The 17,190-nt window shown below is 43.5% G+C and overlaps 1 protein-coding gene across 1 annotated transcript in view; it reads right to left on the reverse strand.

The window, feature by feature from the left end:
• The window catches only part of rsrc1 (arginine/serine-rich coiled-coil 1), a 117,496-nt gene that overhangs the window by 70,956 nt on the left and 29,350 nt on the right, over positions 1 to 17,190 (reverse strand). The window contains exon 5 of the mRNA XM_061073120.1: positions 4,832 to 4,868. Coding sequence (XP_060929103.1) covers positions 4,832 to 4,868 — 37 coding nt within the window. The remainder of the gene's footprint in view (positions 1 to 4,831; positions 4,869 to 17,190) is intronic.

The raw sequence follows: 17,190 nt of genomic DNA on the forward strand, positions 1-17,190 counted from the left end.
CGTGTGTGTGTGCTGGAACGATGTGTACAGCTGCTGGTTGAGCCAATAATCCTGATGAGGCTGATTCTCCGTGTATTGATTGAGCTGCTGGCTTTCTTCTACTTCGCTGTGTGAAGCTGTGCATCTGGACTGATTGGCTGCTGTAGGCCACCTCTTTTACTTGTTCGCTCCATTTCGCCTCCCAGAGCGAGGAATCGTTCAATTCAAACCCAGGCACTTGTGTACGTGTGTTCGCGTGCGTGCGCGCCTGGATGCATAAGTGTGTGCGTGTACAAGAGCCGAACTATCGCAGAGCACTGGGAGCAATTAACTTCAGCCTTTTTTCTCTGCATCGCTACAGATCGTGAGATTCAGTCAATCTGCTGAAAAACTAGAAAACAAACGTGAACAATAAAACAAACCTCAGACCACATACATCTTAATTGCCTAGCTAATTAGCGCTCCAGTCAATCACTCATACAGTTACTTTAACAGGAGGAGGTAATGTTAGCATTCATCATGAAAAATCAAGCGCCGGAATAATTCGAACAGAAGCTTGATTGTCACATCACTGTGAAGTCTTAGCCGATATTTAGTTTGTTATGAATAAACAGTGGAGCACTTACTGAAAAACCACTGCAAAGGGTCCAAATGAATATAAGGAAGTAATTGTCATATTCATTTAAACTTTGACAGAGAGCGGCTGCGGCCTGGCGACACTAATCTCAAGAGCGGCACATCAACGGAAAAAGTCATAAATGCCTGTTTAGTAATCGGCAGAAATATGTGAGAAGTAAAGACGGATGCAACATTTGGAACCGCCCTGCAAACTCTACCTCAGAGGGGGACGAGCTCCATTATTTACAGTTCTCTGTCCCGAATCGTAATCAGGGTCTTGCGCTCCCCAGGCAGCTGACGACTGGGGTGCAATCTCCCCATAAGCACAAACACACCCATAAATACAAACGGTCCGTATTCAGGTTGGCTAGTTAAAATTCCAATACACCAAAAAATGCACTGGCAAACATACCAGTGTGTGTTTGTGTGTCTCCCCGAGTGTGTAAATGTGTAATGTTCAACTCCGGAGCTAACCTGATGAGTATAAAGACACAGCGGCAACTAAAGAAAATCTAACAATAACATGCTGTAATCTGTCCCTATAGGTCCACTTAGTTCAAAAACTACAAAAACAATACACGGAGAACTGGCTGCACTAACCCCTGCCAAGAAACCTAACATTAACACAAACACACGTGTGTCTGCAAAATCAAACTTTGGTAGAACATGACTGAGTAGAAGACAATCTGGTGTACATCCCTCAGTACTGCGGTGCTATGTAACCTCAGTGAATTAGTATAAAATGATACATTTATATACAGTTCAGGGTGGATTTGGCCAATTATGCGTGCAAGAAGTATTGACACACACAGTGATATTGGTCTGTACTCTCACTTATTGAAATGAGTTCACATTCCTCCATTTGCCCTTAACAGGAGCACTCACGTCAACACGAGACAGAGGCGTCCTAATGTTCGCCAAGATATAACTGCCCATACACTTATTGATTAACGCCGTTTATGTACGTAACCCTCTCCTGAATTATTTACACCACTTTTTATGGAGCACAACATCCATCACACCGACATACCCAGGCCATAGACAACTCCAGGCCTAAACTGGAGCATTACATCATGCACTATATTTAACATCAGTCAGTACATCCCAGTGTCCGAATTCTGGCGCAGAAATCTAAGGATCCTGTAGTGATTTCGAAAATGTGCACAGCGGGGGCACAACATAATTGAACGTACGATAGATATGTTGGCATTTCATCAACACAGAGCAAAACAATGATGTGTTTACCAATCACGTTAGAACGGGGATAGTCAATTAAAATTCAGAAAAAAAGACAAACTGATTTGATTCAGTGCAAAAAATATTGATAAATTAGTTGTATCGTTGTCTGTGTGTGTTCAACCTATGATAATATTTATGGTCGGTTTTCACATTGCAATGGAGGAATCATAAATAGGTCCTCTAATAAACAAATAAATGCTCTTTTCTTATGTCACGTAGAAAATTTAAAAAATATCAGCAACTTTTTTTAAATGCGCATGTTAAAATAAAGTGTGAATTAAGTTTTGGTTATTCTTTTTATTAAAAACTCACTGTTTTTACTGTCTATTTACCCTTCTCTCATCTGTCTGGGTCTGTCCACCAGCTCTGATTGGAATGCTCAATGGAATTCAAAGTTTTGTTTGGAGTGTCGTCAAGTGAGATGAATTACAACGTATGATTACAACGTATGCAGTTGGTCTCTTGGGCTTGGTTTCCTGGGCTGCTAAACCATTTCCCTTATAGGCTAGAAAAGTAAGATTTGGACAATTCTTAATAATTGAATCATCATAGGTAGGGTTGCAAAGGGACGGAAAGTTTCCGGTAAATTTTCCGGAAACTTGGGAAGTTAAGCGCGGGAATTTTGGGAATTTTGAAAAAAATAAATAAATAAAATAAACGCTGAGCAATAAAAACATCATTCAAAACTCTATTTTAAAGATGTATGGAATGGAGCACACGGGGCACGTTGCATTTCAACCCTCCACTGTGCATTCTTCCATCACATGCACAGATAACTCCCAGCATCCTTCACACTACAGCACTATTGAGGCCTGCTGTAGTGTGCAGGACTAGTCAGGTAAGTTTCGATGATATTACTGGGGAAAATATATTTGCATGCTGATTGAGGATTGTTCATCTGTTCATCTAGCCTATTTCCATACATTTTATCCATCAATTGTAAAATATTTTTACAGGCAATTCCAATTGTTTGGCTAAATATTTATATCTCTGGCATTGCATTAGTGTTTTTTTACAAACTTTTTTCTCATCTTATTCTACAGAACAATGCCACGTGCATCTCATGTGTGGAGACATTTCGCCCCATCCAATGTAGAAGGAAAGGCTGTGTACATTAGCAAAGACTGTGCAAAGACCTATGTTAAGAATGACACAACGATGCAGAAGCATATTAAGTCAAGTGCCCAAAGTTTCCTCAGGGCTCAAATCAGCCTATGACAAAACAAAATGTTTATATTTATGTCTGTATATGACAAGGTAAATACAGGTAGTATAAATTACCTACAAAATTTCCAGTTTATTCCCGTTAATTCCCGTTAATTCCCATGGAAAGTTTCCAAGTTAGAATATTCCCCGAATTTTCCAACCCTAGGTCCAGGTGCTGATAGGATGGTGTTTGAATCCAGACCTGGACCACAGGCTCCCTATCAGAGACCTCTGCTACAGAGGATCTGTGATTTAATAACAGAGAATAGCAAAGCAAGGATTGGTTTTAACAAACAGAAAAACAAAAAGAAAAAAACATGTACCCAGGTGATGCTTCTCTATCTCACCTCAAATTCTCAAACCAGAACACAAATGCTTTAGATGAATTATTAAATGTGTGGTAACTGTAACGTCTATGGAATGAATGCACTTTGGGTGAAACTTGAAACGGTATTGATGTAAACAATGAGCAGAAAACTGTGAAAACCCAGTCTGCACAGACACAGGTCGACTCCCACTTCAATCAGTGGTCTGAATACACTCAATAATAACATTAAGGAATAATTCTGCGTCTTATCGTTGATATCTGAGGTCATCTGTGTCTGATCCGCCGCTTGCTGTAGTGGAGCGTTAACGTTGAGCTGCTTGGATTCCGGGGTCACTCATTTGTGTGGCATATTCAGGGTCATTTGCGTAGCACGTGGTGGGGCGGGGGGGTCATTTGCGTAGGGTGCTGGGACCTGCAGCTTTAGTATGCAGCGGGGCGAGGGAGGGAGGGCTTGTGACATCCACAGAGAGCCGGGACCCTCGCTGACCCCTGTCTATAATTCATCCCCTGGAATATGGGGCACATCAAACCATGGTTCTTTCCCACCCAAAAAGAGAAGAGAGAACCTCTTCACTGCACGGCACTATGACCCCGTATTAAAGCAAGTAGCAAGAGAAACCTGGGAAACGTTGGATATTAAATTTTCAGGACTGTCCCAGGAGAGCGTTTCCACCAGGCCCTCAATTCATGGATGGGAGACGACTGAAGAAAGGCCCCATGCTGCCAGGAGGAGGGAGAGGAAGAGAGAAAGGGTGTGTTTGGGTGTGCGTGTGTGTGTGTGTGTGTGTGTGTGTGTGTGTGTGTGTGTGTGTGTGTGTGTGTGTGTGTGTGTGTGTGTGTGTGTGTGTGTACGCATGGGTCAAATAGTCAGTCTTATGTGTGCAAACAGGTAAACATGCAAGCAAAACTCCCGCAATTATCCACAATTAAACAACAAAATAGAGAGGATAACCTGTGTGTGTGTGTGTGTGTGTGTTTGTGTTTGCGTGTGTGTGCGTGTGTGTGTGTGCGTGTGTGTGTGTGTCTGTGTCTGTGTGTGTGTGTGTGTGTGTGTGTGTGTGTGTGTGTGTGTGTCTGTGTGTGTGCACGCATGGGTCAAATAGTCAGTCTTATGTGTGCAAAAAAGGTAAACATGCAAGCAAAACTCCCGCAATTATCCACAATTAAACAACAAAACAGAGAGGATAACCTGTGTGTGTGTGTTTGGGAAGGACTGAGGATAAATGAAACACTGATATAAAAAGCCGGACCGGGCCCTAGGGGAGACGCCACCCTCCCTCTATTCCTGTTTGCTCGGTTTTCTCTGTCTCTCTCTCTCCCTGCCTGTTAGCTGCAGGTATTCAGCTCCAATTCCGGAGGTTTCATTAGGAATGCAGATATCAAAGTGTGTGAGTGAGCGTGTGTGAGTGTGTGTGTTTGTGCGTATGGCGGATAAAAGGGGGGGTGTCGAATGGAACTTACCAGATGTTCTAATCTCGCTTTGATGTTCGCGGCATCCCTGCAACACAACAACACATTTCCCACACTGTAAATAAAGTGCCGATACAAAACGTAATTTAATGAAAAAAGCATTTTTTGCAGACACACACAAACACACAAAAAAACCTGAGAGACAGAAGGACAAACCCTATTCAGTCATTGTGACAACAGCTAACAATTATTTTACATATTATTATTCTATATTTTCCAGATCACTCAAAACATTTTTTTTCTTGAATGGCAAGAAAGTATCATCACAAGTTATGAAGAACAAGACAAGGTTAATAATAACTATCTTTGTGTCTGTGTGTGTGTTTGCGCGCGTGTGTGTGTGTGTGTTTGTGTGTGTGTGTCAGAGGCTGAAACCAGTAACTTTCTGCAAATTTTCACTCACTAAATAACTTAAACCAATTATCATAATGGTTGCGGATTAATCTTCCGTCAGCCGAATAATCGACTTAAGCATTTGAGCTCTAGCTGAAGTAAAGTCGGCAATAGTTTAACAATCAAACCCTTACATTGTTTAAGTTTGAGTTCAGTTAAGTGAGCTGGATCGAAATGGTTGTGAGAGAAAGTGACATCAAAAAGAATTTGGTTAATTAAAAGAAGAAGAAAAAACATAATGAGGAATTATCATAATTGTTAACCCCTCAGACCCCTGTGTGTGTGTGTGTGTGTGTGTGTGTGTGTGTGTGCGTGCGTGCGTGCGTGCGTGCGTGCGTGTGTGTTTGCATCAGTGCCAGACAGAGGTGGACTAATATTGTCGCCCCACTGCTGGCAGCCATAATAATAATTTCCAACTACAGAGAAGAAAGTGGGAGCTTATTATCTGTGAATTAATAAAAAATGTGCGTATGATTATGAGGGAGGCAACAGCAGAATGGCGAGCTGAGGAAGTGGTGGAGCAGGAGGAGGAGGAGGAGGAGGAGGAGGGGAGCAGTCGGTTTTAAAAAGAGCAAATTGGCAGTAAATAATAGATGCAATTTTGGCACATTTCAAATTTGCAGCAGTGGAAATCAAAAGATCAAGAGAACACAAACAGCCCCCGTCCCCGATCCCAGCAGCCCCCGCCCCCCCCCCCCCCATCCAACTCTGGCCCCCATTACTGACAACTCCACCCTGGCCGTGGCGTATCACTGTGTGTGTGTGACTGTGTGTGTGTGTGTATGCGTGAGCACACTGAGAGGAAGGAAAGCTTATCGACAGGCAGTTGCTAATGCAGCCAGCAGCATCACAGTGTAAATCTACACCATCTCTAAAATTACATACTGTCTAATCCATCCCATCCTCCACCCGGGTCCATTCCTCCCTCCATCCATCCATCCATCCATCAGGCCATACCCGGTGTGACCACGAAGTTAAGCCTTTACCACATCTTTACCATTTCTAAATAACGGTGTGAAGGAGAAATGGGAGCAAACGTACCGATAAAAGAAGAGAGTGGTGAAGGAGGGATGTTTGCTTGTTTATTCTGTGCTCCGTCAATGAGCCACATGCAGACAAGTCAACCACTTAAGGCAAACTTCATCTAGCTGTAATTACATTACATTCTGACAAACACCCCGCCACATTCATTATACATGATGGGCGCCCGGCAACCAGACAGCAAGACATTTGTTACCGTGGTGACAGTGTGTGTAATCCGCTAATGAAGCGCAATTAGTGAGAAACAATCTAACACAGGGGAGACGCAGCGCTCGATCCCTCCTCCTCCACTCATTTCCCTTTTGCTTTTTTCTTCCACCTCTCTCTCCCCTCGCACTCCTTTTTTACAACCACATCTCATTACCCCCCCCCCCTATCTTTTATTTCTGTGATTCAACCTTTATTAAGCTCCTCACTTGCATTTAATCTTCCTCCCTTTCATCCGTTGTCCTGACTTCATCAAGGGCAAGCTGTCCAGTGCTGTCCGCACCAGGGCCGAAGGGATCACTCAATCCATTAGACACATTCGGCGCACACAAGCACAGGAACACACACACACACACACACACACACACACACACACACACACACACACACACACACACACACACACACACACACACACACACACACACACACACACACACACACACACACACACACACACACACACACACACACACACACACAACATTTTACATCCTCATCTCTTTTCCAAACATCATATAATCTGCTGAGGTCTTCAGGGACAGAGCTTTCCTTTTCTCCTTATCTCCCTCATCCCCCTCCCTCCCTCCCTCCCTCCCTCCGTACTCTGGGCCTTCAACGCAGAGGCAGCATCGATTTCTGAATTACGCCACAATATTAAATAATTAATATACTTGCCATGATTGATGTTTTGCATTAGGCCAATATTAGGTTATCAATCAAAATCCACTTGGTTTAATGTAATAATATTGAAAATGTGTCAGTGCCTGTTCATCCAATTTGTAGTGGAGGCAGGCCAGATAGTAATGGTGGTGTAGCACAAGGCCTCAGAAGACACTGTGGCCTGCTTATGACAACCATAGGAGACCATTATAGACTTGGCAGAGGGAGGGGAGCGATGGAAGGAGTGATGAAGAGATGAAGCAGACTGACCGATTCACAATATGCTGCAACAGGCTCGGCCACAGTCACATCACGCAGCTTAGTTCATCCTCAATCAATAAATGTAACTTGTGGCACATTAAAACTTATGTTTATTTTACATTTACAAGTAAGTCATGTTATATTAAAGCCTTAAAACCTAAAAATGTTCCTATGAGCGGAGTCATCTTGTGCATTTGGAGCCTGAACCTGCACAGTAGTATCTGATGATGGCGCTGTGAGAGGGCGGTTCCCACGATACATTCACTTGACCAATCAGGAGTCAGTCTCAGCTGACATCTCACCCCATTTTCCATGTCATCAAATATCAAATTTAAAACCAAACTTATCAGGAAAATTGACCTTGAACACCTTTTGTTTGGTTCATGTCCAATTCAGTAACATGGATGAGGCGGGGGTTTATAAACAATACTGCAGCCAACCACCAGGTGGCAATCGAGATGATCTGGCTTCACTTTTCTTATCTTTATATGCAATCTACAGCGTCATCCAGTTTAAATGTCAAAGGATATTCGAGGATTTTTTTTTTTAACCTTAAATCTCTCAAAATTCCAAATGTCTGTCAAATAAATGTCACATTTGACCATTCAGTCATTCACTTCAAGCTGGAAGTTACTGCTGCAACAGGGCAGCTGAGGCTCAGGAGGTAGAACAGGTTGTCCACTACACAGAAGGTCAGTGGTTCAATCCCCCAGAAGTTACAGCAGACAGAGACAAAACCACAGGTAAAGCACATATGTCGCAATCAGGCGACCACCTTGAATAAAATTGAGTATTTTTCTGGGTTTGAACATCGTGGGAAACATTTTGGATAACTTAAATACCCAAATGAAATGTATAACCTAGGTCAAGTCCTTTTTCGACATTTTAATGAAAACTTTGTATTACATATTTCATCTTAAAATTGTCATATTTTGGGTGGACTCCATCTCTTCTCCGTTCGAAATAGTTAAAAGCCAGAGGGACAGACAGCCTGACTGAGAAAGGCAAGTGAAGGGGGGGGGGGGCTGAGACAGAGGGAGAGTAATGTACTGTTTTTCCAAGAAGCGGCAATTAGTTATCTGGGGTCAATTAAGTAAAACTGGACAAACAAGTATGAGTGTTAAACGGAGCAGTGGCAAGGTCAATACCGACCAATCCAACACTGGATCCATCACACTGACGGCACTTTCCTGCATTCTCGTTCCAGCTCTCTTTTTTTTCCTTCTCCTCTCCTTATTTTATCCACTTCAATCGCCTACTTTTCCTCCCGTCGTCTCTTCCGTGGATACGTTCTGCCTCTCTCTCTCGCTCGCTCATTGTGCGTCTTCTGTGTGTCCGAGCCCGATTCTAACGAGGATCTTTAAGCTGTTGCCTCGTCTTACCTCATCTCCCTCCCTCTGCCTCTCCTCACCTGTCATTTTGCCCTCTCCCAATCACCTACTGGCTTCTTTCTCTCCACTCTCTCCCTCGCCCCAGCACACCCCACCCTCCCCACCACAGACCCTTACAAAACCCCTGCGCTCTTGCTAGCAGACAATTAATTACAGCGCTGGCACCAGATGAGTTGTCATTTGTGGTCAAGTTTCTGATAATTGCATTAGGTCTTCAGGTTCTTCCAATATGCCCTGCCCTTCTTTTCCATCACCCCCTCTCTTCTTCTTTCTCTTCCGCTCTTGACTTGAACCCCCCCCCCCTCTTTCTCTTCCTCTCCCACCACCCCTTGACACGGCCAAGATGAATATCTTTAGTCAGTCAATGGAGGTGACAGAGGGACTTAAAATGCAGAGGCAGTCATTTGATTTCCAGCTGACAGAACGGCCCATTAGCCCAGCACTCATCAGCCATGCATTACCTCTCAGGGCCGCTGTCCTGTGTGGGGAAGCTTTAACCCTTTCACTGTCCACTAGTGGCCATGTTTACCACATCATATCAGACTTAATGCAACAGGCTCAAATCCACAGGCCGTATTAACTTCTTTAACTGTCCGTACATGTGACGGCAAATACTTGACTGTCCTGCTGGTTAGGGTTAGAATTAATTTGCTCCTATAGTGTGCAAGTATTGTAGAGGAATTAACATTTTTGAAATAGTTTTGCATTGATTTAACAACAGTTAAAAACGAGAATAACTCCGCCAAAGCCCAAAACTCTGCTAAAATGAAATCAAGCTGGACTAAATTTCAAACACTCTGATATCAGTTGTAGAAATGTAAAATGTTTGACATAAATATCCATGAATTATTCCCTTAGAAATCTAACAATTTTGAAAATGTCCCATTTCACAATGTCAAAGAAAGTGAAAAGAAAAAAATGTGGATCTGCCCGTTTGTTCGAATCCGCACCAAAATTGAATGGGTTCTTTACTGACCCACACAACATTCTTTCATTTTAATGATAAAGTGTGTCAAATTTACAGACAAACGCAGATGAAAACATAACTCTCTTGGCGAAGGTAACAAAGGCAAATGAATGAGGTTTGCAGTTTGCTAAAAGTTGTAAAGACTATTGATAACAGTGTTGCACTGGCCTGCACATCTGCCATATTTCAACACATAGTTGCAGACTTTTTCACCTGTGAAGTCCTGAGCTGTTTTGGCTATTTTGTAAATACCACATTCAAAATGTTAACCATGCTGATTTGGTAACTTGACATAGTAAGGCCTGTCTCATTAATTGATCACGCTGCCCTGATTGTTGATTCCAGAGAGCTACGGTGTATCTTTCTCCTTTACTTGGCATACAAAACATTCAGACCTTCGGCAGCCACTCACACATCCAACAGATATCCGTCACAGATACTGGGGAGAGGAGCAGAAGCGAGAAGCATCAGGGGGGAGACAGGACACTGTAATACTGTGAAAGAGACATTCATAAGAGAGAGTGAGTGTGAGAGAGTGTGAGTGTGTGTGTTTATACCCATTTGCCACAGTTGCAGGCCTTGTCAAGCGTGTCATTGAGCATTCATATGTTGTTTGATAGAATGGCAGGCGTATTTATTAAAGAGTCGATGTGATGGGGACACCAGAGCAAGCATACCCACACTCACACAGATAAAACACACAATGCACTAACACACAGTCCACATCAGTGACATCTGCCTGTTCAACTAATAGAAGGCAAAAGCAAGATATTAAGCAGTCAAGGGACAGGAATACACACTTGCACACACACACACACACACACACACACACACACACACACACACACACACACAATAACACAGGGAGCTCAGCTTTCCTGCAGGCCTGATTGCCATCTCCATGGCTCCTTTTTAACAGGGCTGCCAATTGAAATTGAAATTGTATTTTTTTGTGTGTGTACTATCAGAGCTACCTCTCAGGGTTTTATAGAGCTATGAGGAGGGTTAGAGTCACACACACACACGCACGCGCACACAGGAAGGGATAATGGAGGGGTAAGTCACGGGCTGTCACTCTCCCATGCACAACACACAAGAGGGAACAAAACACAGACTTATGCTTCTATGCTTTCTATGTAATTCAGCATGTACGCACCCGCGCACACACGGGTACGCAAGCTGCCCCTATTCCCAGTGGAGGGGGGCTGTACTTTAGCATAATCCCAAAATGGTAGAGAAAAGCAGTCCATTAAAAGTGGGGCTAACAAATTCTGCATTTTATGTTTCTCTGAGGGAGGGTTAAGTGCAGTCAATAAAAAAGTCAGAAAAGGAGGAATAAGAAAGGATGAAGTTGATTTATGTCAGGCCTCTCTGCTCTCTTTGACACACACACACACACACACACACACACACACACACACACACACCTGTTCATATGTGGCCCATATCTGACACCTGGACAAGGAAGAGTGGACGGACACACTTGGAGAAATGTCTTAAAACTTTGCTTGGCTTGTGACAGAGGAGAGTTTGTCTCATGATTACTTAGCATCACTATCACCAAAAAAGAAGAAAAAGAAACAGGAGTTTTTTCACCCTGGAACAGACCGTCCTTTGACTCATAAGCACTAGTAAGTAAGTAAGTAAGTAAGTTTTATTTATAGAGCACATTTAAATACAGCATAAACTGACCAAAGTGCTGTACAATGACAATACTAAGTACGTCTGAACCAAAAACACAGAGATTAAGAGACACTTACACTCTGTACCCACTTTAGCACAACATGACAACAACAAACAGAACAATTGTAAAAAGTATCGTCAGCTGTAATGACAGAATCACAAAAAGTGCCCTCCTGTGTGAAAAAACACACGTAGAGGGAGGACAATTAGCGCTCTCCGTTAAACGCGTAATTAAATTTTAACGAGATGTGGTAAATTTGTAATCACAACTGAGAATTGGGAAGGGAAGCCTTATAGTCATAGTGTCACAAATCAGATAATTAAGTATATGGCCTGAAAGTGTTGTTGGTTGAGGTGACAGCTCTTTAAAACAGAAAAAAAAACTTTCCCAGAGAAAAAGGTACGACTGTATGATTGTGTTAAAACTCCACATGTCTTCAAAAAAATATGTTGTCAGTGTCATTTCGAATAAGGAAAAAAGCAAATCATGCATCTGTATGAGATGAAGCTGGTGAACCATCTTCAAGTCATTCTGACCCAGGAGAATCTGAAGCAACACACAGACACTCGTACAGGTATTTTAAACACATATAAAACATCACAGGCCGAGCGTGTGTCCCTACAGACGAGAAGAGGGAGATACTGTCCGTATCTCCCTCTTCTCGGCCCATACACACCGACTCAGTGCTGAAAGGAATTGAATCCTGGGGCCAAGTTTTGAAGAAAATTGACTTCTTTTTAGTGTGTTACAGAGGGAGAGCGGGACAAAGACAGAGAGAGAAAGAGCCAAAGAGAGACACGGGGAGCAATCAATTTCCCCGCGGTTTCCTCAATAGCCGGCGGCCCTTTTCATGCCTCCCAATTAGAACCTTTCCTAATCAGAGAAATACCTCCCCATTATTGAGACGGAGACAATGACACTCCTCGACATTTCCGCCTGCTTCAAAACTCTGTAGATTGCAGTACCGGTACACAAAGACTAAAGCGCCCGGGCTGTACGGCAGGGAGGGAGGTGGTGGGGGCCGCGATGCTTGTGTTAAAATCACATGTGGAAATCTTTTGGCTCTCCTCGCGGCCCCAGAAAAACTGATGGGGAACAATGGCAGCCCGGCACAGCATCTGTCATGGCACAATATAAAAAGATGATCTTGGCACCGAATGGACACACAAAAAAAAAAAAGGGAAAAGAACGAGGGAGGGGAGGGGAGGGGAAGGGGAGGGCCGGGCGAGAGGTAATTCATTTGCAAATCAGGCCCTGGCGCTCAGGTCTATTTCAAGCTGCCAGTGGGTGCCAGGAGTTAACAAGGTAATCAGTTTCAATCCTGCCCTTCAATTGTACATCACACCCTCATCCAGAGAATACCCAGGCCTTTCTATAGGGGCAGAGGGGGGAAATAGCAATCTGGCTGCCGGCTGGCTGCACACACAATACGCACACACAATACGCACACACACACACAGACAGACAGGTTAATAATAGACATGCAGACATAGCACATACCAATTAGTTGGTTAATTGTTTAAGTTGGTAGTTTCAAGTGAAAGGGGGATTTAATGCTGTTGAATCTAATTCTAATGTAGTTTATGATTTTAAATTCAAGTTAAAGAGGTTTTCAGTTTGAGTTTTGTGGATAAATGTGAAGTTACTCAGGACTGTGCAGAGCCTACAGTCACTCAAGTTATGATGCTGATGGATACCGAAAAAATAAACACATTTATAATGAAAACAATTCTTACTTAATTTGAATCCAAATGACTGAGAAATGGGTTTTTTTTTCTACTTTTTCTATATTACAATTTTTAGTATGGTATTATTTTTAGGAGACTACAGCTTGTTAACTGTGTATCAGAAGTCTTCCTCCTCCAAAAAGCTCCCCCCTAACAAGCGAGGACAATGCTGTTTTCAACCCAGAAGTGGTACATGCAAAATGTTAGAAAGAAAACAGGGAGCTGAACCTGTTCTAATCCTTTCTTCCTCTCTCTGTATCCCCCTCTTCAGCCTGTGTCAGCTGTAACCGGCTGGCCAGGAGGCAGTTAGCCCCAGTTAGCGTCTCATCTGCATAATCAATATGACAAGCTTATTTCTCTGATGCAAACAGGATTTCGCTGCTGAGCTGTGTTTGTTGAAGTGCGCACATGTGTGTGTGTGTGCCCGGTCTGCTTCTGGCCAGCCTCAGTCATGGCCCTCTTTAGCCTTAATTAGATTAGGTGCGATTATCCCGGCTCTACCTTGCAAGTGTACAGGCGGGATAAAATGGCCACAAAGGCCAGCCTGTCACAGGGACTGGGCTCTGGTCTGCAGGTTATCGGGGTCCAGGGAGACACACGGCATACATTGTTATTCATATCATCTACACGCTGTTTTCCACTGTGCCATTTTCACTTCCCTCCGTACACTGAACACCCCCCCCCCCCCTCCACCTCACCCCACCATGTCTGTGGTGTCAAACTGGCGTAATCACCCGCCAGGGTAAGTCTCTCTCTCTTTTTTTTCTCTCGCTCTCTTTCTGCCTGTCCGTCAGAAGACAAAACAACATGGCCCCAAGCGCTCTGCAATCTGGCCTACAAGGAGAGATATCACAACTCTGTGTGTGTGTGTGTGTGTGTGTGTGTGTGTGTGTGTGTGTGTGTGTGTGTGTGTGCTTGTATGATGGTGTGTGTATGTGTGAGTGAGTGCGCCTGAGTTTCTGTAAGACTTCAAGGAAAAGTGGTACAAAGAAAAGTTAAGCCAAGTCCAACACTAATACAAATAGCCACAAAACATACACACACACACACACACACACACACACACACACACACACACACACACACACACACACACACACACACACACACACACACACACACACACACACACACACACACACACACACACACACACACACACACACACACAATCCCATTCTACTGACGACTTGGACCTAATCCCTTCAACTCAATGAACCTCAACACTTTTCTGGTCTATGGTCTTGACCAAATGTGTGTCAGTAGCAGTGATAACATCACACAAGTTGCCTTCAATGTTCAGTCAGATTCATAATTGTGTTTAGGATGAATTGCATGCAGATTCAAATAACATTCAAGAACTTGTGCTTTGAACGAAAGGATTGTGAAGACAAAAAAAGAGCTTAAGTCAATGCATTCATACAGTGTTGCCAACCTATAGAATGACCACATTGAAACCTCTCCTCTCAGTATACAGTAATTGCGCCGTATGTGTACCTGCATAAACACGCACGCCATAACATTGCTTCCAATGGCACTATTCACTCTGATTAATGTGTTTGGAAAATAAATGAGATGATTTGTTCTATTTTTCATTTTCTGAAAAAATAATTTCCCCCAAAAAGCATTTTCCACACAGAGCGGAGCACTGACAGATTTCAGTCGGTCTGCGTGGATGAGTGTGTACATGGAGGACAGAAAGTGCCTTAGTTCACTGTGCTGATTAGACAGCAGTGCCCGGGATATGTATACACAACTGTACATAGTTTCCATGCAGTCAGATCTGGGCACAGAAAGAGGCAGACATTGAGAGGAAGGGGAACATATAGGAGAAAAAGAAACAACGACAGAGAGACACTGAGAGGACAGAATGAAACCCTGGGGGAGCAAGACTTAATCTGGGTTTCTTTTGGGATCTTCAAATCTATTTGTGTATTTTTTTTTTTTGTGAGTTATTGTGAGACTTTAACTGTATAATTTAACCCAGAGCTATCAAGTTGTGGCTTTTTTGAGGGTTGAAGACTTGGTTTTAGGTGTAGAACTGTGTTTAGGTTAGGGAATTGTGTGTGTAATGAATGAGATAACTATCAGTGAACTGTACGGACCTGTGCTGGTTAGAGAGCAAGACAGAGCAAATAGAATTGAATTAAACATCGATACTGATCAAAACTTCTGCTAAAAAAGAGTGGCAGACTGAACGGAGAAGAGAGGAGAGGGAGAACAGGAGAGGAGAGTGAGAGGAAAGGGAGAAGAGGAGAGTCAGAGGAGAGTGAGAGGAAAGGGAGAAGAGAAGGAGAAGAGAGGAGCTTTCAAACTTTCCTGTCGCTATTCAATGTTCAATATGAGCAGTGTGCTAAATCTATTAGACACAAATAAGTACTTCAGTCATTACATTTAAGTGTATTTGTGTGTGTGTGTGTGTGTGTGTGTGTGTATGTGTGTGTGTGTGTATGTGTGTGTGTTTGCTTATGAACTCATAACTCTATTGGTTCAGCTCATTTGTGTGTGAAAGAAAAAAATGGCTGCCGATTTGAACCCTCCGCGGAGAACGGTTATTATTTGCTCCTCTCAGTCAATATTTCCTTCCACAACTGAGTCATGGTACTTAACTGTACGTCTGGAATGCTGCTCTCCCTGTCTGAAGGAGGTAATCTTGTAATGATCAATGCCATTAGGCACGACCTGCAGAGCTGTATATCTGTCTCAGAGCAGCAGAGGCCAGATGTATGACAAAAGGTGCCGTCTGCCAACTGGGAACTGTCCTCTTCCCTTTCTTCCTCTCCGGCGTGTCACTTTGTCGACTGTCTCCGACTAAAAGGAACATCTCTTTCTCTATAATGTATTCTCACTCTCCGCCGTTCTCATAAAGACTTCAGTCAACACTTTTCCTTGCCCCTGGTGCGGCACTGGAGTCTGGAGAAAATTAAACATTAATGGTGTGTCTCTTTTACACATCATTCTCCATAACAATCTTCTCTTTTAGCCCCCCTCACTGCCTTCAACACCGCTCAGTTTCCCCCCCACACCAAACTGCCCCGGCTCTTTCCAGCGAGGGAGAAAATACTGAGGGGAGAAAAACATATTTTGCCAACAAGCGCATTTACATAACCCTCCTAAATCGGAGCTGGCCTGTCATGTTTGCTGCTCATAACCTGCTGCTTATAATCCTTCCTGCATACTCTTCTGATCCATAAAGCAGAGCAGCCAGCCACTTCAACAGCAGCCAGCACTGCCATCAGTAGCTCCTCCTAAGACAGGTCCGTAAAAAGGGGGAGAGGAGAAGGGGAGGGGACGGGGAGGAGAGAATAAAAGAGAGGAACAGGGTAATTGGATTGGGGGGATCTTCTATTTGGCTGGGTCCGGTCTCTGTCATCGCGCTCCAGGCCTGGCTTCTCTCCGCGCCTACAGCAGCCCTCAGACACATCAACACAAACACAACTCAACTGTGTTAGCACCGAATTGCTACCCGGTTTAAGAAGACACACTGTCCTGTGCGCCGCTGAAGCCTGCGGAGCGTCTGGTGTGTTTGCATACTCCCTTTACAACTCACTAAATGGTTAAACAGATTACAGAGCGCACTAAGTGGATTGTCACAGCTCTCTATCGCTCGCTCGGGGTGTCTCTCCTGCGATTAAATGTGGCCAGTTTTTTCTCTCTCTCTCTCTCTTTCTGCTCACACGCAAATTTTGCACTGAGCCCAGGAGCAGAGGTCGTTCTCAGCCACGGACGACATTTACTCCAGTGACTGACTGTCGAGACAACAAAGAAGTTTCCAGCAAATTGTATCAGCTTTTTAAATGTGAATATGTCAGTGTGAATTTATATATTCTAAAGAAAATATGAATACCACGCAAAATTTTCAATTACATTTCTTTGTCTCATTACTCTGCATGCATGCTCACCTTTTGTTAGTTTCTACTTGATTGTGAGAGCATTGATGCTGATCAGTTTTCAGACCAACACGGCTCAATGCTCCTCAATCTCCATGACAAAACTGGAATTTTTCGCAGGTAACT

Source organism: Limanda limanda, chromosome 6 (genome assembly GCF_963576545.1).
Source record: "Limanda limanda chromosome 6, fLimLim1.1, whole genome shotgun sequence".
In the NCBI taxonomy this organism is placed as follows: domain Eukaryota; kingdom Metazoa; phylum Chordata; class Actinopteri; order Pleuronectiformes; family Pleuronectidae; genus Limanda; species Limanda limanda.